Here is a 23,070-nt window from a genome sequence, read left to right as displayed (position 1 = left end):
TGAAAGAAGGAAGGGAGGGAAGAAGAGTGTAATGAAACTGTGAATTGGTTTAAGGCAGAGTGGGGAACCTTCTTTTCTGCCAAGGGCCATTTGGATATTTATAGCATCATTCGTGGGCCATACGAAATCATCAACTTAAAAACTAGCCTGCTATATGTGGTCAAACATTTAATTAACTCGCCCCTAATGCCGTGGCAGGGCCAGACCAAATGATTTTGCCGGCCTTATATGGCCTGTGGGCTGGACATTCCCACCCCTGGCTTAAGGGAACAATTGGTATCTATCCTACATTTTTCATTCGGGTTTCACAGGGTAAACTCCAAAATTACTTACTTGCTCTCGCTTTGGCCACAGGGCAGCAGAACCCGGGCTCTCATAGTTTGCTTTGGTCAGCTGTAGGGTAGCTACAAATGAGAAGTCCAGCTCTCTGAGCAGTGAGTAATATGAATATTATGTCTGCTCAAGAACAAGCCCTAACGTAACCCAGCGATTCTCTGCAGGAAGGAAGTGGAGGACAATCTGCAGGGGAAGGATGTTCCAAATCAGTGGAAAGACTAGATTTTTCTGCAGAGATCCACAGGGAGATTGTGATGCACTCCCTTTAGGGTAGGGTCCATTTTCCTTCTTTTGAGACTTTCTACATGCAATAAAAATTTGCCTGTGGAACCACGTTGTACATGTGAAGGATGAGAAGGCAGAAAAATGTCGAGGCATTGTTTCCTTTTTTCCCCCCCTTAAGAATGCCTGTTAGTTTCTTCAAATGTAGAACAGCACCCCACTCCACCCCATTAGTTTTGTCTGTCTACACAAACATGTTTGTAGCATCCAAGCCTATTTTTGTGGAATGTCCCACAATGAGGATTTGAGTGATTCTGGGGTGGGGGGTGGGGGGAAGAGAGGAGAGACAAACTTTCCCCTGCCCTCAAGGTTCTTCTGGCTGGTCTAATAATCAAGTAGGTGTGAGGCAGATTAGCAAGAGAAAATAACAAAATAAAATACATACATATATATGTATGGAAACCCCACATACATGAGAGAGTCAGACAGAAAGAGGGATTGAGGTATAGAAGATGCCCTGAGCTAGGGATGAGGTAAGGTGCCTTGAGGGGCTTTCATGGGTTATTGCAGGATGATAAGAAGAATAGATTTTAGTAGATAGAAGTTGGCCCTGCCCTAGAGATAGGTCAAAGGAAGTTATATCTGATAATTCAAATTTTTCTAGGTAGTTAAAGTGAGGAGCAGAAGTTTATCCGGAGCCTGAAGCTAACATTGCCTGTTATCTGCACACCACAAGGCACGTCTTGGGATGGGTTCCTGTGAATCCCCACACTTCCCCATGAGTAGATTCAGGTTGGCTGTTCTGGGCCAGAATACCACATTGGTGACATGAGGGGCTTGTCACTGTGTCACAGCAGAGGCCTGTGAGAGATTCTGATCACATTGCTGGTGGTGCTAAATTTGATAAGTTGGTTCAGTTGGGGTCAGCTAGATTTTTCCACTGAAAAGCTACTTCTTACCCTTAACAATTAAGAAGTAATTGTTCCAGGCCCTAACTGGTTTGGCTCAATCGATAGAGTGTTAGCCTGTGGACTGAAGGGTCCCAGGTTCGATTCCGGTCAAGGGCATGTACTTTGGTTGCTTTAGTTGCGGGCACATCCCCAGTAGGGGGTGTGCAGGAGGCAGCTGATCGATGTTTCTCTCTCATTGATGTTCTAACTCTCTATCCCTCTCCCTTCTTCTCTGAAAAAAAAAAAAATCAATAAACTATACTTAAAAAAAGAAGTAATTGTTCCAGTTTCCTCATAACTTTTCTACCCAATAATCTTAGCAACCTTGCCTAAACTTAATTTTATATGGGGGATTGCAAAATGACGATTTCCTGATTCTATCATTCTTTCTATATTTGTTAACTAGTATCCCTCTATAGCAAGGTATACAAATAAATATATAAAAATGGGTTATCCTTAATTTTAGTACTATTTAAAAATGTAACTAAGGACTCTGGGATTCAGTTTTGTGACTTCCTTTTTTTGTTGTTGAACATCATAATTTTATCTTAGATATATTTACTAAACTAGAGACCCATGAAACACCAGTCCTGTGAAACGCTCTGAGGAGAAAAGCATTCTGTGGCCAGATAATTTGGAGGCAGAATGCAACTACCGTTTTTGTGTGTTTTTTTACAACTCATAGTGCACATTAGGATACTGGAGACTCCAAGGGGTTCTATAGTAAAGAACCTACTTAATTTTGTTTAACCAGGGGTTTCTCAAACTTATTTGATCATGGAATCCTTTTTCCTATTCAACACAGACTTAGTACTTGGTGACATACATTTAGGGAAACACTGGTCAAGAACCAAACTTGTCAATTAAAAGTTTCAAATTTCATCAATAATATGAAATAAAGACTAATTCATGATGATAGCAGTATCTCTATTTCTTCAAGAAACTTATATGATTAAATTATTCTACCATTATTTTTTATATAAGGTCAACTCAGCATATCATTGAGGTATTAGAGGTAAAAAAAAAACCCAAAACAATCCTAAAGTGCCTTGGCCAGTGTGGCTCAGTTGGTTGGAGCATAGTCCTGTGCACTGAAAGGTCACCAGTTCAATTTCTGGTCAGGGCACATACCCAGGTTGTGAGTCCCATCCCCGGTTCTGGGTGAGCTCGGAGGCAACTGATCAATATTTCTTTTTCTCTCTCTCCCTTCCTCTCTTTCTAAAAAATCAATTAAACATATATATATATTATTTAAAAAAAAGAACAAGCGAAGCTACCCAGCGAAGCTATCATTTAGAATTGAAGGTCAGAGAAAGAGCTTCACAAGAAAAAGCTAAAGGAGTTCATCACCACCAAACCAGTATTATATGAAATGCTGAAGGGTATTCTTTAAGAAGAGGAAGAAGAAGAAAAAAATAAAGATAAAAAATTATGAACAACAAAGTGACAACAAATACATATCTATAAACAAGTGAATCTAAAAATCAAATGAATAAAAATATCTGATGAACAGAATAAACTGGTGAACAGGACAGAATCAGGGGCATGGAAATAGAACAGACTGATGATTCTCAGAGGGACGGGGGTGAGGGGGGTGCGGGAAGAAATTAGACAAAGATCTTATATGCATGTATGCAGTACCTATGGACACAGACAGTAGGGTGGCGAGGGCCTGGGGCGGGGTGGGAACTGGGTGGAGGGGAGCTATGGGGGGTGGGAAGAGGGGCATCTGTAATAATCTTAACAATAAAGATTGAAAAGAACAACTCTGAAGTGAGGAAAGATTTCTTTAAAAGAATACAAAAATTGCTAATCATGAAAGAAGATTGGTACATTGACTTCATTAAAATTAAGGACTTCTGTTTATGAAAAGACTCCAACAAGGTGGAAAAAGGCAAGCTTTAGGCTGGGGTAGTATATTGACAAATGCAGATTAGAAAATATAAAGAAATCCTACTATTTCTTTTATTTGGATGGGCCTAGAGAATATTATGCTAAGTGAAATAAGCCAGACAGGAAAAAAAATCATATAATATCATTACTTATATGGGAATCTAAAGAAAAAAATAAACAAACAAAGTACAAACATATGATATAGAGACCAAATTGACGGAGGCCAAAGTGGGGGGTGTTGGAGGACAGGGTAACAAAAGGTGATGGGATTGGTAGTTACAAAATAAGCATGGCAATGTAAGGTAAAGCATAGGGAATACAGTTAGCAGCAATGTAATAACTATATATGGTGCCAGCTGGGCACTTGAATTACCAGAGGGAGCACTTTGTAACCTATATGAATGTCTCCTATCTGCTATGCCAGACACCTGTAAGTAATACAAAGTAGTGTTGAAAGCAAACTGCAATTGAAAAATATAATTGAAAAGAAAGAATTCCTACCAATATACAAGGAAAAGACAAACAACCCATTTAAACAATGGGCAAAAGACAGGTTCTTCACAAAAGAGGATAACCAATGGCCAATAAGCATATGAATATTACTGACCTTTGAGAAATACAGAGTGAAATCCACAATGACATACCACTACACACCCACCAAGATGACTAAAATGCAAAACACTGACAGCATTAGGTACTGTGTGTGGGTGTGTGGTAGACACTCTGAGGCACTGCCTGGAGCTCCTTTCAATGAAGTGATTGTTGCCCCCGCTGCCAAGAGTGCTGACAGCCTCCATCTCCAGTCCTTCAGAGATTGCCTGGGCTGCATCTTATTCAAGGTCACAGTGACAGATGGCCCAACGCGGGACAATTCTGAGAGGCCATTCTCACGTCCCACCCCAATCCCAGGTTGTTGGCCTGCATTGCAACTCTACTTCCTCTGTCCACGCTTACTTCCTACTACTCCCTTCCACAGGAGTTGATCCCAAGGGCACTCCGTCATAAACATCCTGCACACTGAGCTTTGACCCTGCTCCCCAGGGAGTCCCTCCTGTGACATGGTACAACTGAGTTCTCACACATTGCTTGGTATTGTGTAAACTGGTTCAACCACTTGAGAACATTGTCTATTGTGACTTAGCAATTCCCTTCATACTATTTACCTAGAAGAAATGAGCATTGTGTCTGTCCATTAAAAGCCATCTGCAAGCATGTTCACAGCTTTATTCATAATAGACCCAAACTGGAAGCAGCCCAAATACTCATCAGTTGTAGGCTGTATATATAAATGTATGTTTTTACACAGGAGTACTATACAGCGATAAGAAAAAACAAACTACTGTTATAGGTAATAGCATGAGTAATCTCACAGACATTATGCTGAACAAAAGAATCTAGACACAAAAGAGTACAGACTGTGTGATTTGATCGATACGAAGCTCAAGCACTGGCGAAACTAACCCTTGGTGATAGAAGTGAGAACAGTGGTTACTTCTGGGGTGTGGATATTGACTGAAAAGGAGCACAAAGGAGCCTTCTGGGTGACAGAAATGTTCTCTCTCTTGATGTGGTTGGTGGTTTGGGCATCTTACTATAGGTCTGCTGTTGGTCAGTTAAAGAAACAAGCCTCAGCCCTGGCTGAGTGGCTCGGTCGGTTGGAGCATTGTCCTATGCACCAAAAGGTTGCCGGTTAGATTTCAGGTTGGGGCACATACCTAGGTTGTGGGTTCCATCCCTAGTCTAGGAGCCTGCAGGAAGCAACCAATTAATGTTTCTTTCTCTTCCCTAGTTCCTCTTTCTCTAAAATCAATTTTAAAAATATATCCTCAGGTGAGGATTAAAAAATAACAAAAAACAAACCTCAAAGGTAAACTCTTTATTAACCCACTAGAGGCCCGGTGCATGATTCTTGCACTGGGGGGGGGGGGGGGGGTGTCCCTCAGCCTGGCCTTCGCCCTCTCACAGTCCGAGACCCCTCGGGGGGTGTCCGCCTGCCAGCTTAAGCCCGATTCCCCTGGGGATCAGGCCTAAGCCGGCAGTCAGATATCCCTCTTACAGTCCGGGGCCCTTGAAGTCCTTGCTCCTTACCACCCGCCTGCAGCAGAGGTGGGAGAGGCTCCTGCCACTGCTGCTGTGCTCGCCAGCCATGAACCAGACTTCTGGCTGAGTGGCACTCCCCCTGTGGGAGTGCACTGACCACCAGGGGGCTGCTCCTGCATTGAGCATCTGCCCCCTGGTGGTCAGTGCATATCATAGCAACCAGTCGATTTGCATATCCTTTTATTGTATAGGACAAGAGTCCAGATGCATGAAGATTCGTGCAAGAATGGGCCTTCCTTACCCTGGCTGCCAGCACTGCCTTCACTCCAGCCCAGAGCCGCCTTTCCTCCTTCCTGCCTTCCCACGCTGCCCAGAGGCCCGGAGCGGCTGGGGGTGTGGAACGCATGTGTTGTTGCCATGGTGACAATGCAGGCGTCCTGCCCCGCCCCTGGCTGCTCAGTGCCTGTGTATGCAAATTAACCTGTCATCTTTGTTGGGTTAATTTGCATACTCACTCCTGATTGGCTGATGGGTGTCGTGAAGGTATGGTCAATTTGCATCTTTTTCTTTTATTAGTGTAAATTACAGATAAACTGGTTTGTAGACTAAATTTGGTTAAGGTGCTACAGTGACCTATGGTCACATTTCAGAGATAGTGGAGTTACTAGTCCTGACTAGCTCATTGACAGGGTTCCTGCAGCAGAAAGAAGCTCTGGTGGGGGAGGAGAGGGACATTCCAGGTTTCATGCTCCTCAAAACAGCTTCTCCCATCTGGGTATCTACTACCAGGTCTTATCAGTTGCCTCTTTATTACAAAGGCTCTCTGGGAGAAAAATCTCTCTAGGAAGAAAGATAATCTCATTTCATGGGCGTATTAAAATAATCCATAAACCAAATCAGTTAATGGGCAACCAGATCTGCTTCTCATTCTAGGTTCTTGGCAACCTGAGTGTGTGGGAGTACAGTCAGTGCACTAGAATTCTTCACTGCAGCTCTACAGTGAAATCTCCAGCAAGCAATTGCTGTTCCCTCACCCTGGTGTCTTGGTGTGTGTGTGTGTGTGAGTGTGTGTGTGTGTGTGTGTGTGTGTGTGTGTGGTGTGACCATGGGTACACAGGAGCTTATATCTCTCTTAAGGATGATATGGGGATGATCAAGGGTAAGATTCAGGGATTTCTTGATGTCAGACAGTGCTTTCTTAATGGTACCCCCTCATCATTTCCTGACATTGGCCAAGGTCAAGGACACTGGTGAGTCACAATGCAATGGGGTGGGTACCACAGTGTGGGGAGAAGGTCCAGGCTGCTATCTCCTAAGAAAAAACACTCTGTTGTGAGCCTATGATTAGACATATATCTTCTTTTTTCTTAAAAAAAAATATATATCTTCATTGATTTCAGAGAGGGAGAGGGAGAAAGAGATAGAAACATCAATGATGAGTCAGAATCATTGCTCAGCTGCGTCCTGCATGATCGAGGATTGAACCGGCAAATCCGGGTATATGCCCTGATTGGGAATCAAACCGTGACCTTCTGGTTCATAGGTCAATGCTCAACCACTGAGCCATGGTGGCCAGACCGATTAGACATAAAGACCAGCCACTATAGGCTTTAAGGAGAAAACAGTTATTGTTTATTTTTATTTATTTATTTTTATAATATATTTTATTGTTTTTTTTTACAGAGAGGAAAGAGAGGGATAGAGAGTTAGAAACATCGATGAGAGAGAAACATCGATCAGCTGCCTCTTGCACACCCCCTACTGGGGATGTGCCCGCAACCAAGGTACATGCCCTTGACCTGGAATAGAACCTGGGACCCTTGAGTCCGCAGGCCGACGCTCTATCCACTGAGCCAAACCGATTTCGGTAGAAAACAGTTATTGTTTAGACGTGACTTTTTTCTTTCCTTCTTCCTCTTCTTACTTTTTTCAAGAAGGTAAGCTCCGAGGGCAAAGGTTAAGTATGAGTCTGAGGAAAGTGGACAGAGGCCACAGTGCGCTCGCCATCTCTCTCTATCCTTCACTCTCCTCACTAGAGTCTCAGCTTCACAAGTGACCCAGGCCCAAGATCTGGACAGAGTCCCTACAGCCCGCTTTGGAAGGCAAATATCTAACAGCAATTTTTCCCAAGTTTTGCTCCAGAGCATACTATTATGTATTACATGAAGATAGTGTCCTGGGGTCAGGTTAGTTTTAGAAACATCAGTGGATTTTTTCAGGGCCTTTTCCAAGAAGTGAGATGTATTATGCAGTTTTCAAATTTATTTGACTTGTAGAATAATGTCCTGCAAAACATCTCATGGTATAAGATCTCTTCAGAACACACTTGGGGGAAAAGTTATCCAAAGAAATAAAGAATGTCCACGTGCTAGAATGTTCCATGGCAGATCTCCCTCCAGAACCGGACTCACAGACTGTAGGTCATGGCTTTCTCGCTTTCTTACCCTGGAGACATGGCTGAGGGCTAAATAAATGAAGTCCCAGTTACTTTGGTTCACACTTTTTTATTAGCTGTCTTACTCAGATTTTGTGATTCTTTTTACAGAAATTCTGTCCTTCCACTAAGAGTATGTAATTTCTTGGCTTTCATAGTGTTCCTCACTTAAAAATGATTTATTTCAATTGCTCTAAGTATATGTGAATCACCCCTCATTTTGTAGGAGCAGCCTAGAAAATGCTTTCCAATCCTGACATTTTTAACTAAAAATCTCACTAAAATCTAAAAATGTTGCCCTAGCTGGTTTGGCTCAGTGGATAGAGCATTGGCCCTTGGACTAAAGGGTCCTGGGTTTGATTCCTGGTCAAGGGCACATACCTGGGTTGCAGGCTCGATCCCGTACCCTAGTCGGAGGTGCATGTGGGAGGCAACCAATCAATGTTTCTCTCTCTCCTCCTCCTCCCTCCCTCTCACTCTCTCTAAAAATTAATGGAAAAACATTCTCGGATGAGGATTAACAAATAAAAATAAATAAATATGTCTAATTTTTAACTGTAGGCATGGACCCAGGGTTTATTCTTCAGTGTAGTATCTGATATATAAATCCCTCTGACCCCCTCAGCTTTGCTACTGTCCCCAAACTAGCTCAGTGCCCCGCTGTCCACCCTCCAGGAGCTGGCCCCTTGCAGCTCCCATTGTTAGCCTGAACACTTCCTTAGGAAGCAGACACATCCTATAACAGCGGAGCCCTGGAGCTCTGTTGCATTGCCATCCACCCCCACCCTCCAGCATCCAGATGCCTCAAGTTCTCAGAATGGAAGAGCTCAGGTTGGTCATGCTGGCTGTTGAGAGAACTGAGCCAGCAGCAGCCTCTGTGCGCTGTGCCCAGGACTCCGGCTTGGCCTGCGTTACTGGAGTACTGGTAGGCAGAAGTAGAAAAGGTACAAATGAATTATTTCTTGCCAGTAGGGCTAGTTTGTATCTACTTGAGGTAAAGGGAAAGGCAAGGGGACAAGACTAGAGCACTATACTAGTATAGACTGAATGGTTGAATCCCCTCAAAATTCATACCTGGACACCTAATCCCCAGTGTGATGGTATTGGGAAGTGACTAGGCATGAGGGTGGGGCCCCCACATGGGGTTAGTGTCATCATTAAAGAGACCTCAGAGACCTGCCTTCTCTCTTCCACCAAATGAGGTTACAGTGAGAAGTCGGCAGTCTGCAACCTGGAGATGGGCCCTAACCAGACCCCAGATCTTGTCACTTTAAAAAAATATATTTTTATTGATTTCAGAGAGGAAGGGAAAGGAAGAGAGATAGAAACATCAATGATGAGAGAGAATCATTGATTGGCTGCCTCCTGCACACTCCCCACTGGGGATCGAGCACACAACTAAGGCATGAGCCCTGACCTGGAATTGAACCGTGTTCTCCTGGTTCTTGGTGGATGCTCAAACACCAAGCCACACCGGCCGGGCCACATATATCCTTCTCAATCATAGACTTCCCAGCCTCCAGAAGTGTGAGAAATAAATGTTTGTTGGATAAGCTACCCAGGCTATGGTATTTTGTTATAGCAGCCAGAACTAAGCTGTGTATCGGGATTATGTATTTCCTATTTGTGTATTGCTGCATCATGTTAAATGTAGGTGTAACCCTCAATGAATAATAGCTGAATGAGCCTGGTTAAGTGGAAATCATTTCACTAAAAGAATTAACAGTGAGGAAAAGATTTCAAGTTAGAAGCTTGGGTCTGCAACTTAACTCTGCCACTTTATTAGTCAAGTGACCTTGGATGATTTGTTTTATAGCCAGTTTCTCATGAGTAGCATGGAGTTATTCATCCTTCTACCTATGTCTGTGTGTGTCTGCATAGAAATATGTTTGGAACAATTTACAAATGTTAATATGTTTTGTTTTTGTGGATTAGGGAATTGGATGGCTTTTCCTTTTATTCTTTGTATCTTTCACTAATATCTAATTTTTTAAAGATAAAAATCTGTTATATCCCAAATGCTGTCATTGTAAAACTGTAATCATATGATAAAGCAATGAAATATGATATTTTTGAGTTTTTTTGTTTTTGTTAATCCTCACCTGAGGATATTTTTCCCATTGATTTTTAGAGAGTGGAAAGGAGGGGGAGAGACAGAGAGAGACATCGATGTGAGAGAGACACATCAATTGGTTGCCTCCCGCACCCTCACTGATGATCAAGCCTGAAACCTAGGTACATGCCCTTGACTGGAATCGAACCTGGGACCCTTCAGTCTGAGGGCCTGAGCCAAACTGGTTGGGGCTGATACTTTTGAGTTTTTGAAATGGGAGAAGCTTATAAAAAATTCCCCTAATCCAAGTATTATTTCTTTAGCTTCCTTTTTCCTAATTTGTGTGTACTTAAAAAGGTGTTTGTATTTGATCTTTTAAGTAGATAGTCTTCTCCCTTCTTCTCCACTAATAAGACTTGGAGGAATTCTTAGACACTAACATGAAGAGTAGTTCTAAGAAAATATCACAAGAAATAACACATCACCTTACACCTGGAAGAGCGACAGATCTTTAAGAACCTAATACCATAGAAGATTTAAACCAAACAAACACCAGAAAAACAAAAGCAAACCCATTTAACCAATGAAGTGCCACTACGTCTTATTAGTATTTATATGGAAACAGGGATATTTGAAATTAAGAAAGGTCCCAGAGGTCAGATGGGCTCCAAATTGGGTGGCACCTTATTTCTTCAGCTACTTGTATGTCCACTCATGGACCTCTAACGACCAATAAACTGTGTAACTTGGGAGAATTTCAAAATACTATTTTTTTTTTTGTCACAAAGAAATTCTTCCAATTGAAATGAGAATTTGATTAATTTAAATACTTTACAAATTCTTCCAATGAGAATATAAAGAAAGCTAACCAGCAGATAATTATCTATGGTGCTAAAACATAGGCACATTTTCCTTTAAATATTTGAGGTTCTGTGGACAGTACCTCTGTTATCTTCATTCAAATTATTCTTATATCCTAAAACAATAGAGCTTCTACACTGGTGGAATGTTGCCAGGGGATTTCAACAGAGATTGAAGGCAACATAACCAAAAGGCATAGTTTAAATTGGCTTGGGAATGAATGGGCTCCTTATCAGAGCAGCTGAAGCTGTATATAATTAACAGCATCTGTCAACATTCACAGGGCCCCATGTAGAACAGGCAGGTCCGCCAGCTCTGCAGAGCAGCTACCTCCAGCTTCTGGCACCTCAAACTCCCCAAGACCAGAAAGATAGCTCCAAGCCATCACTGGAAGGACACTGATGCGTTTTGGTGATACTAGCAGGACCATAAAACAACTGCTAATTAATGTTGCCTAGAACAATTCTGTTAAGATTAGCATTGAGACTTCAAATTAGCCAGATAGCATTATTTTGTGTTGAATAAATTTGTGGGCAGAAAATGAAAATAAAATATGTATAAAACTATTTAGGAGATAAGTTTATATGTATTTGTGATTACTGATTTTTAAATCTTGTGTTACTTTTTTATAAAGGGTATGAAAATTATCTCCTAACCTCCCTTTTAATATGATGAATTCTCAATTTTATTCAGCTTGAATATCTCTGTATGAAGAGTATTAAATTCATTTGGTAGCAATTTCTAGTTGTTGGCAAATACATTTCAATCATGAACATGTACAAAACCAAATAAAATCCAGAGAAAATTTCATTAAATAAATTTATTTGTTAAAATAATTTAACTCCAAATACAACTGTTGAATTTGCATTGAGTTGTAACTACAATTCATGTTTTAATTGAAATGTCAAGGTTTAACAACTGACATTGTTACAAAACAATAAACTGTTGTTAAATTTTAAATGGTCAGTTGTATTAGAGCTCAACAATTAACTGTGAACTATATTTATCTCTGGGAAACCCCAAAACAATAATGATAAGTCTGTTTCCAAAATCCACTGCAGTCATTCTTGAAACCCTGATCAAGATTTAATAGATGCACAATGACATGTTAATTAAAAAAAGAAAAGACCCCCATAGTCTTTAAGATTTGATTGGCTAAGGAGACATTTAAAGCTTACCCAGTGCTAACACAGGACTACTGAGAAGAACAAAAAACTAAAAAACAAAACAAAAACCAACAGCAACAAACAAAATAAGCACTTTCATACTGACACATAAACAGACAACATTCCCACTGGACAACTCTTGAAAACAAATAGCAGACATCCTTAGGCAACATTTTTTATATAGAAAAGCAAATATCAGTAGTTTTATCACAGAAAAGTGATGGCAACTGTAGTAGAGTCACGCTCGGTCCTAATTCTACGAACCAAAGGAGAAAATCATCAAAGCACCTTTCAATAGTGTAAGGAAGATTTTATGTAATACTTTTGATCAGATGCTGGCTTGTTTTGTGTAAGTTGAACAAAATGAAAAGCATCAGTTACCGTCACTATCACAGCTTAAAAGAACCAAAAAAAGCTGCAACCTAAAACAATACAAAAAACTTAACAAATGCTGCCTTTGTATAAAAGTAAAACAAGACAAAACAAAACCAACAAAACTTATAATACCTAAAAAAAAAAAAAAAAGTGGGTCTTTGGATCAAACCATAATATTTTTAAGGCATGTTAGAAAAACTTCCACTTATCTAGTTGCTAGTCTGATCAGGGCATAAAATAATAGTGACACAAGGTCACCAACTTTTCTCTGTAGCCACTATTATTTCATGTGCCAACAAATTTAAACCTCCTGTTCTTAAGCTTTTTATTAACATCTCAACAAACACATTCATTCAAGCTGAGTTATATTCATACCAGATGAAATACCGACAGTACGAGCACACGAGGGTTTCCACCTTTCTGGATATCGCCGCTGACGTTGTGTCACCAAGTACGTAGGCAACACTGTCATCAGGCAGCCAAGTCAGTTACTATTAACATCGTTACAGTGAAAGCCACCTTACTGTCTGACATGAACACTTCTAACTAAAACCCCAGTTTTTAAATAATCTTTTCACCTTACATTTTGCCATACCTTTCATATTATTAAACTTATTTTTCTTATCTGCATAGCAATCCATTAGGTAAAACTGCAGAATCTTTATAGATGTTTCTAATATGGAATCTTAGTTGTCATAAATTGCTGTTAAATGTGAAATTCTATCATTCTGAGAAGTTAGAGGCTTCAGAACTCAACCAATTCACTAACAAATGTTTACATTTCAGTAGAGAAATCACACTTCTTAAACCTTTGATTTCTTTACAGGTTGAGTCAAATCAACTCTTTTACACAATGAAATTGGTTTCAATGAAATTGGTTAGAATGTTTTGTCCTATAAACAAGGTGCTTCAGAATGGGGGTTTCTAAAAAAAAATCTATACTGAAGAATGGAGACATTCATAATTCAAAGACTTAACAACCCTGGCCTGGTTTTACCCACACACTTGTTTTCTTGTCTATAAGCAGTCACTATCCGCCTTTTTTCTATCCTTTAAGCTTAATGCCAGTTTACTAAACACTGGGGGCTACCAATGATTTCAATGATGTTTAACAAACACGTAAATAATTTAAAAGAAAAAGATGTTTTTGATACATTATATTCTGCAGCACGGATTCTCAGTATAGGCAATCATCTCTGACTTGTGCCAAATTCTTAGGAACGATAAACACACATGCACACACAACATACACTATTCTCTCAGTTACACACGTAAGACCAGAGGTTACTTGCACAAGAGTGTGAAACAACAAAATGTGGGGAGGTATGTAGACCACAGGCTCAGCGATATTGCAGTTCCGAAGGCCAAATTTACCTTGCGAATGAGCTTAAGGTACTCTCTTCAGCATTTATAACTCTGAGGTTCGGTAAAAACCCTTCCTATGCTTGACTGTATAGGTTTTTCCTGTGCCATTAGTCATGCAAACGATAAATACTTCACGGCTATGCAAACCAGAAATGTTGAAGCTTGAGCACCTTTTCAAAACAAAATATTCTCTAGCTTTATTTGCCACTTCAGTAATCAGGGCAAAATTGTTATAGGAAAATTTTTATATAATTCTCCAGAAATATTAAAGATAAAAGATTTTTTTTTTTGGTCTCTTACCTTCCACTTTATAATTTATGTTCTACTCTTAAGCCCAAATTATTTCACATGGTTATTCAATCTTTTTAAATGCCTGCAATAAAGCTCTGCTACAAGCCAACTTGATTTGGAAAGCAGTTTAACCAAGAATCACACCACAACCATAGCCCTTAAAGGCAAGAAGGAATTTGCTGCTTTAACAAACATAAAAATGCAAAATACTTGTACTGTCCTGTGAGGTTTCTGCAAACGGGAACATGTGGATGCAACATGGCTTCATTTTCCTTACATGATGGTACTAGTTCGGCTACCACTAGAACGCTTCTTGTTAGTAAGGCTGCGCAGTCTCTTTGCATCACAGTTGTTTCCTTCTTGTTCAATAATGTAATAAAAACCATTATCTGCTTGATTACCAGAGGGTGGGTCTGGGGTTTTAATTCAGATCAAACCCTTGTAAGAGCCTCCATTTTCTGTGGCAAAGCAGGTGACTTTACACTTCTAAAGCGAGATTGTATGTTTTCACAACCTGTTTTGACTTTTGCTCTAGCAAGGACTGATGCATGAGTTAGTACTGTGTCACAAATTAGGATAACATCTACAATTAAGCATCAATTTTGAAAAACAGAAATGTGTCAGTTGAGCAAAGAATCTCTCCCTGTAATGCTGTTGGCAGGTCAGCTGTTATCTTACTTGACAGAATACATTGATTAGAAGCACTATCTCAATTCCTGAAATTCAGTACTCTTGTAGGAAAATATTTCTCCTTTACTTATTTTTTTTTTTTTACAGAAGATAAAATATTTTAATTGTAGTGGTCATAGGAATTCTTCCGGTTTCTCTCTCATGATTACTTTTAATTTATACAATAGTTGCTTCGGTCAACTCAGCGACAATGCCATCATTGCTTTCAACGGAGATCACCCTGTAGATCGATTGGCTAGGCCTCAAAGTTGCAGGTGCATGTAGGAGACTGAGGACAACGGTGGAAACTGGAGTTACTGAACCCAAATGTTACTCAGAGATATCAATGGACAATCACTGCTGAATTCTGAATGAGGGCTGCTATTTCACCGTAGATGCACACCACACATCCTGCAAACTCTGCAGTCGGGCAGACGAGGCTTGTATCGCCTATGATACTGGGCAGAGCCTGTCCAGGATAGGCATTTCTGAATGCTATTGTATGTTACATGCAGAACAGCACGGGTCATCTTTGTCAGGCTGCGCAGCATAGTTCATTTGCCTCACAATTTCTGCGAAGAGTTCGTCCACCATTGTTTTGCTCTTAGCAGAAGTCTCCATAAAGGGGCAGCCCCACTCTTCAGCAAGGGCTCTGCCTTCACTGGATGACACTTCTCTCTCACTTTCCAGGTCCACTTTGTTCCCAACCAAGATGACTGGCACTTTCTCATACCTAGGAGAGAATAAACAAAACACACATGTATTGTAAAAGTTAGCACAAACTTCAGGTAAAACGTATTTTCTCTATATTCTACTTCAAATATTCTCTTTTGTTGCATGAAAAATTATTTGCCCACTGGCTTGACAGATATCTACCTCAGGGCATTCAGCTGAGGCTCCCATAGTGAATCATATACAGGTTTTTTAAAATGATGTCTTTTAATTAATTAATTACACACCCTTTAAAATCAATTTACCTTTCCAGATATACCTGGCAAATTATTCTCAGAATAAATCTTCTTAGATGGATTTACACTTTTTTTCATTATAAGAGATGCTTTCTCAATATTTTTTAACATTTCATTTGATGAGGTAATATACTTGAGAAAACAATTTATAATTGTCAGCATTTTACTATTCTCTGTAATATACAAAATCGATCATGTTCTAATAGTTCCAAAATAAGAAAAAAGCTCGTAGAAATCATTAGGATGAAAAACCTTCAAAAGAAGCTACACTCTATCCCTTTATAAAACTACTAGAGGCCTGATGCATGAAATTCGTGCAAGGGGCTTGGCCCTCGCAGCTGCAGCGACTGCCTCGGCCCTCGCAGCCCGGCTTCGTCCGGAAGGTCGTTCAGACAGTTGTTCCGCTGTTTGGCTGTCCGGTCTAATTAGCATATTACGCTTTTATTATTATAGACTAGAGGCCCGATGCATGAAATTCGGGGGCTCGGCCCTCGCAGCCCCGGCTTTGTCCAGAAGGTTGTCCAGAAGGACATCTGGAAGGTCGTTCAGCTGTCCCATCTAGTTAGCATATTATACTTTTATTGTTTAGCTAGTTGAAAGATAATTATGATTCTTTTCAGCCTGACAAGGATTAAGCATTTCAATTTGATATTATCTCTTCTTTTCCTTCCTAACTAGAATAGGTGTGCTAGAAATTGAATGTGTGTGTATGCCTCCCCCACCCCATTCATATTCTGAAATCTAATTCCCAATGTAATGGTATTTAGGAGGTCAGGCTGTTGGGAGGTCATTAGGTCATGAGGGTAAAGCCCTCATGAATGGGATTAGTGCCCTTATATACTAACTAGTAGCCCCTTGCAGGAAGATTCCTGCAATAGGGCTTCCTGCTGCGCTCTCCCTCACCCCGCCTGCTTGCCTCCCTTCTCTGTCAGCCGGCCCCGCCTGAACTCCTCCCTTCTCCACCAGCCCCACCTGCTTGCTTCTCTGCAGCTTTGCTCCCTTCTGCAGCGCTTGGCTTCTTCCTACGCTGTCTTGATATGCAAATTAACCGCCATCTTGGTTGGGTTAATTTGCATACTCGCCCTGATTGGCTGGTGGGCGTGGCTTAGGCATAGCAAAGGTGCGGTCAATTTGCATATTGCTCTTTTATTAGGTAGGATAAGAGACTCCCTTGCCCCTACAGCCAAGTGAGGACATAGCAGAAAGATAATAGTCTGTGAACTAGGGAAGTGAGCCCTCACTAGACACTGAATCTACCAGAGCTTTGATCTTGGACTTTCCAGCATCCAGAACTGTGAGAAATAGATTTCTATTGTTTAAACCACCCAGTCTATGGTATTTTTGTTATAGACTAAGGTAAGGTGTCTCGGAATGAACATGTCTGGTAAAAGCTAAACTAATAAAGATAACAAATGATATGAAAAGAACAAAGCAAAAAGACCCTAAATCACTTTGGAACCTAAAGATGATTCTTTCTACAATGGTTATTCACTGTATAACAATTTTACTTTAAACATCATTTTAAAAGCTTCTGTGATTGCAATATAAACCATTGTGTGTGTGTGGGGGTGGGTGTGTGTGTGTGTGTGTACTTTCCCTTAAGCAGCATGCATCTCTAATTTATAAAAGAAGTAATCTGCAAAACTGCACACAAGTGATAACAAATGTGACAGGACACAGCTAATCTGTCAGAAGAGAAAACTACATAGCCAAGACTTTACTGAGGCAGGAGTCATACAGAATCTTTATCATTCAGGAAAAATAGGCAGGAATGTTAGCGACAATACTTCTACAATTTCATCATCCTTTCAAGATGGTTCTCTCACTCACCCTAACATATAAAGGAAACTATATTCCCAACAGAATCTCTTTTTCTTCCTTTGGCACTAGATCAAACCTTGAGTGGTCTCAATATGAGGGCATATTCTAGGCAGTGTGCCATTTAGCAATCTGAAATATAAAAACAACTTTAAAATGAGTGGGGAGAACAATATCCACAGTAAAAGCTAGAATTTGGATATTACCATCTTGCAGGAAATGGGTTTGGAAAATTTATATCAAAGAGCTTTATATGAATGTACTGTATACCAACTGTGCCTATGCTTGCTGGCCTCAGGTCACACAGAGACCTCTGAACACAGGACACAAGGGTTTTCCACATCCAGGACTCGTACAGCATCAATTATGTGTATCCTTGGCCTCTGGGTGGACAAATGGCAATGAGAACGAAGCTGCATTAAAAACCTATACATCAGCTGCTTCACACACAAGCCTTCTTGACCTGCTGTACAGAGAAGCTCTGTGGGGAGCAAACACTGCCTATAGTGTTAGGACAATGTCAGTTCCTAATCTGTTTCACTTGCAAAGATATAACTGCATTTTCTTTTTCTTATGAGACTATATACACACACACACACACACACATATATATATATATTACAGTATGCTCTAGAATGCTTTGTTTGGCAGTGAAGTAAAATAAACATTAATACAATTCAGTAAAACTGGTTGAATTTAAGTTCAAAATTAATTTCAATCTGTTTACAATTTGTAATAATAAAAAAGTGATAAAACATCACTTTATATTATTAGTTAAGTGGTAAATATTGTAACAAATACTTCTTAGTTTCAAAAGAGTATTATACGTAAAAATATTACTTACATTTTTAATTAAAAACTAAAAATACGTAGATTTTTCAAAACTTGTGAATTGGCATACTGTTTGAATGAAGACTCTGAATAAATATTACCAACAGATTCTCAAAAGGGCAACAAAATACTGCAAACATAGGTCTACATTTAATAACATTTAATAATTGTTAAATAAAGATGGCAATTTAGTCAGTATCAGAACCTAACCTGTCCATTAGATCACTAGCCAAACTCAGTGGTCTTATTTTCCCTTCTGATTTTGAGAGTACGTTTATTAAAGCTGGGGACAGTGAAACAAAGGAAGGGCTTAAGATAGAAGAAGCAACAGGCGAGAGCCCAGGCAGGGCTGCTTTGACCCTCTAGAAACAAAGAAGTGAGCCACACAGGGCAGTGTGGACTCACTGAGAAGTAACAGTCACAGTAACAGAAGTGAGCCAAGGCGGGGCTGCTGTTAGTGCACTGAAAAATCAGAGAAAAGGGTGCATTGCAGGCAGGTTCAGGGGTTAGCCTGGGACGAACTGCCACTGCCTGCTGCTCCTGTGGTTGCAGTCTCGTGGAGATACTTAAGAGTTTAGGAGAGAAAAGTAAAGTTGTACGCCTGAGAGGGAAGAAAGGCGTGGGCATGCTTCAGAGAGAGCCCCTCCTCTCCGAGGTCTGGTTTAAAACCAAGAAGCTATAGAAACTCAGAGTCACATTCTCAGAATACTTTCAAAGACTGAATAAGATCTTCAGGAAGAAAAGGCATCATATGCATTTCGTAATACCGATCAGCGATACATTTTAGTCTCTCTGTCAACCCTAAAATAGGAGACTGTAGAAAAGATATAAACTAGGATTTGGAGGCTCAGTTTCCAGTCCAGCCACGCAGAGGCTGAAAGACAGAGCGAATCATTTACTCTACTCATCTGTATTTCACTTCCTTGTCAGTAAAAAAGGAAACAAGAATATCTGTTCCCACTTAACACAAAAAGGTTTCTGAAAAGGTCAAAGGAGATAATGTAGGAAAAAAGTACTAGATAAATGTAGTGTGGTGTTTCTTTCCCCTTCTGCACACTGAGACCACAGCTTCGGTAAGTTAAGACGCAGGAGATACTAATCAAGGGAGGTGAAGAGCTCCTGAGGAGAGGTGAGCCGAGTCAGGGTGCTGGTGCGGTGCGGTCAGACAGGCAAAGAGAAAGGGAAGGAGTCAAACGGAGTACAGCAGCTGCCTGATGTCAGTCTAGCCCTCCTCCGGTCCCCAAGCTGAGTATCACAGTAATGAGGAACTAGAAAAGGGGAACTGCCTCCCCCAAATACAGACACCTGTGGGGAAGGGTTAGGCGGCTTTAGGTTGGGATGATAGAATAGGTCCTATATCTGGAAATAAGATTTGGAGAAACCTGGACCCTCCTTAAGAAGATGAGTGAGGAGAAGGGAAAAAGCAAAGAGTTGTGTTGACAGAATAGAAGAGGGCATGAGGAAACTGGTTTTGCTCTCTGCTGTAGAAATGTGGTGTATTAAAAAACAAACACTAACCTGAAAGAATATATGCACTCCTATGTTTACTGCAGCGTTATTTACAACAGCCAAGATTTAAAAGCAGCCCAAGTGTCCATCAGTAGATGAGTGGATAAAAAAGCTTTGGTACAGTAACACAATGGAATAAATACAACTTGGCCATAAAAAAGAACACAATCTTGCCTTTTGCGACAGCCTGGATGGACCTGGAGAGTAGAATGCTTAGTGAAATAAGCCAGTCAAAGAAAGACAAATGCCACATGATTTCACTTATTTGTGGAATCTAATGAACAAAATAAACTGACAAACAAAATAGAAACAGACTCATAGATAGAGAACAGACTGACAGCTGTCAGAGGGGAGGGGTGTTGAGGGACTGGCTTAAAAAGGTGAAAGGATTAAGCAAAAACAAACAGACAAACAAAAAAAAACAGACACAGACAACAGTATGGTGATTGCCACAGGGCAAGGGGTTGGGGGAGGTCTGAAGAGGGCAAAAGGGAATAAAATGGTGGCAGAAAAGACTTTGGGTGGTGAGCACACAGTACATTATGCAGATGATGTGTTGTAGAGGTACATACTTGAAACCTGTATGGTTTTATTAACCAATGCCACCTCAATAAAAAAATGTAAAAAATATTAATAAAAAATAAATAAAAATAGAAAGCCAGAAAACAAACAGCAGCAGCAAAACACCCAGACGAAGTATTCCAGTCACAGAACTGCTTCTAGCTAGTTTTGTGAATTTAGAAAATTAACTTAATTTCTTGGTTCTTCAGTTTCTTGAACTTTAAAATGAATTGGACTACAGAATTTCTAAGATGGTCTTTAGCTCTGAAGTTAAATATCAGAAAAGACATAGTGGGTCACTCCTGTAATCAACACATACCAGAGTATTTGCTCAGAGCTTCTGCTCTAAGAACAACACCTAACAGGCCGATCTTTACAAGAGATAGGAAAGTGCACATCAGGAGGAAGGCCAAAAGGTAAGGAGAAAACCTCAACAGATTCCGTGGGGCCAGGACACCAAGCAGCAGAGATTTTTGACTCCAACCAAAGCAGCTACAGCCAACATGCTGACTCACAGGCAGAAAGTACTCAGGACCAACGCAGTTCTATTTCACTGACAATACTGTTCAAACACAAAAACGTGGGATGGTTTTAACTATGTGAATACTGAAGGCTCTATTGAAAACGGCCTGTCGCTGCATAAGTAACTAGTAATAAACAATCGTGTATCATATATTTATTCATCCATTTAATGCAAACTTATTTGATAAGACACTACTATGTGCTAGATACTATAGTAGGCACCTACAGATACATCAATGAATAAAACAAAGATATCTGCTCTCAAATAATGATAGTCTAGCAGAGGAGACAGACATCCTATATAATAAAAGGCCAATACAGGCAGTCCTCAGGTTACGTCGGACTCGACGTACGTCGTTTCATGGTTATGTCGCCATCTCCCATTTACAGTATTTATATAAAAAAAAAAAAAAAGTTCTGTCATTTTGACGTATGTACATATGTGCTTTATGTTTTTTATTATTTATTTACCACAAGTAAAGGTCAGGAATTGTTATCTTTTAAATTTTTTTTACTGTTTCACTTCATTACTGCTGTGTGTGTGCTCCATGTGAGTGACATAGGTGCTTATGTAGGTGGGTTCCGACTTATGGCGAAAATCGCGTTACATCATGCCATAGGAACGGATGTCCAACATAACCTGAGGACCTACTGTATGCAAATTGTCCCCTCAGGAGTTTGACCAACCGGGAGTTCGACCGCTCACTATGACGTGTGCTGACCACCAGGGGGCGGCATGGAACGAAGAAAGGCCCTGGCCAGCAGCCGGCAGATGGGGAAGGAAGGCCCCGATCAGCCCTGATCGCCGGCCAGGCCTAGGGACCCTACCCGAATTTTGTGCACCGGGCCTCTAGTCAACAGTAAATTATAGGTTTACTGCAAGGTGTTAAGTGCAATGGGAAAAAGAAAATGTAGATCAGCAAAGGGGCTGTTGGGCACAGGTTCAATTTGAAATTACATGGCCAGGGGAGGCCTTGTTGGGAAGATAGCCTGTGAGCAAAGACATGAAGGGAGTAATGGAGTTTGCCAAGCAAGAATCTGGGGAAGAGTATTTCAGGCAGGATATGGACTAGACAAAGTGAAAGCTGGTGGGAGTGGGTAGGTATGGTGGTTCAAGAAATAGCCAATGGCCTGAGGGGTGGATACCATCCTGCAACTCCTGCAGCCAGCAATCCTGCAGTGTAGGAAACTCGCTCATTTGAGGCTAAATGGGACTGAGGAATCTGGGTAGCAGACGTAGCCTCAGCAGACGAGTGTGACTTATATGACAGGGCCAACTATACTGTTAGGAAGACTAGGCATTTGGTTAGTGGGGATGGCAGTTACTTCTTTTCATGTCCTATATTTATTAATAGTTTTGTGCGTTGTCTTCATTTTTCCCCTTTTCTAAACATTTGGGAATAAAGTTGAAGATGCAGAATTCTAAAAATATTTATGTATTATTATTAACCTGACCATGAGCAGGATAGCATCTTGTCCACATCTTAAACATCAGCTGGTTTCTCATCAACTTTAGTGCATCTTCCTTGATATTTCCTTTAAGAGCATGACCAGGGTCATACAGTGGCTGCTGTTTATAGTCTGTGAACAAATACTTGTGTTATTAACATGAATTTTCATATTATTGTATTCATGAGCATGATTACATAATGTATTAATAAAGAAAACTAGTTCTTTTAAGCAACTGCTTAATATATCGAACGAAACTTCAGAAATATTGGCTTGAGTATTACTTAGCTGTACAATGTTGATGGACTTAGTGAGGCAGCTTTGTAAATATAAATAGTTAAAAGCATTTGATGTGTTATCAAGGCAAAATGTCAAGAACACTTGATGCTGAAATCACTTCCATGACAACTTGACTAAAGTTATGTTTGAACTTCTTTAATGATGCAATGAAAATAGGTTTTCTTCCTTTTCTCCTTGCTCATATTAAATACATAGTACTTATGAAAAAATAGTCTCTGAGAAGAATTAAATAGATAGAGAGGAAAATGAAAAGCATTCTTACTCTCATCATCATGAGAATAATCACTATAACTATTTTGCTGTATATCTCTTCAGACTATTTTCTTATATATATAGATATACATTTTTATTTAAAAAGTAGCTTCAATTTTCATATACTATCATGGAGCTTTCCATTGCAATATATGCTATGACTACATAGTATTCCATTTTATAGAATCTATGCAATAACTATACC

General features: G+C 40.2%; 1 protein-coding gene across 1 annotated transcript in view; it reads right to left on the bottom strand.

The window, feature by feature from the left end:
• Nucleotides 1-11,594: 11,594 nt before the first annotated feature.
• The window catches only part of RAP2A (RAP2A, member of RAS oncogene family), a 29,337-nt gene continuing 17,861 nt past the window's right edge, over nt 11,595-23,070 (bottom strand). The window contains exon 2 of the mRNA XM_008143984.3: nt 11,595-15,388. Within this exon, the coding sequence (XP_008142206.1) occupies nt 15,151-15,388 (238 nt within the window). The 3' untranslated portion in view covers nt 11,595-15,150. The remainder of the gene's footprint in view (nt 15,389-23,070) is intronic.

The sequence above is a fragment of the Eptesicus fuscus genome, chromosome 8 (assembly GCF_027574615.1).
Source record: "Eptesicus fuscus isolate TK198812 chromosome 8, DD_ASM_mEF_20220401, whole genome shotgun sequence".
Taxonomy (NCBI): domain Eukaryota; kingdom Metazoa; phylum Chordata; class Mammalia; order Chiroptera; family Vespertilionidae; genus Eptesicus; species Eptesicus fuscus.
Note: the sequence above shows the minus strand (reverse complement) of the source record. Positions and strands in the feature narration are given on the sequence as shown.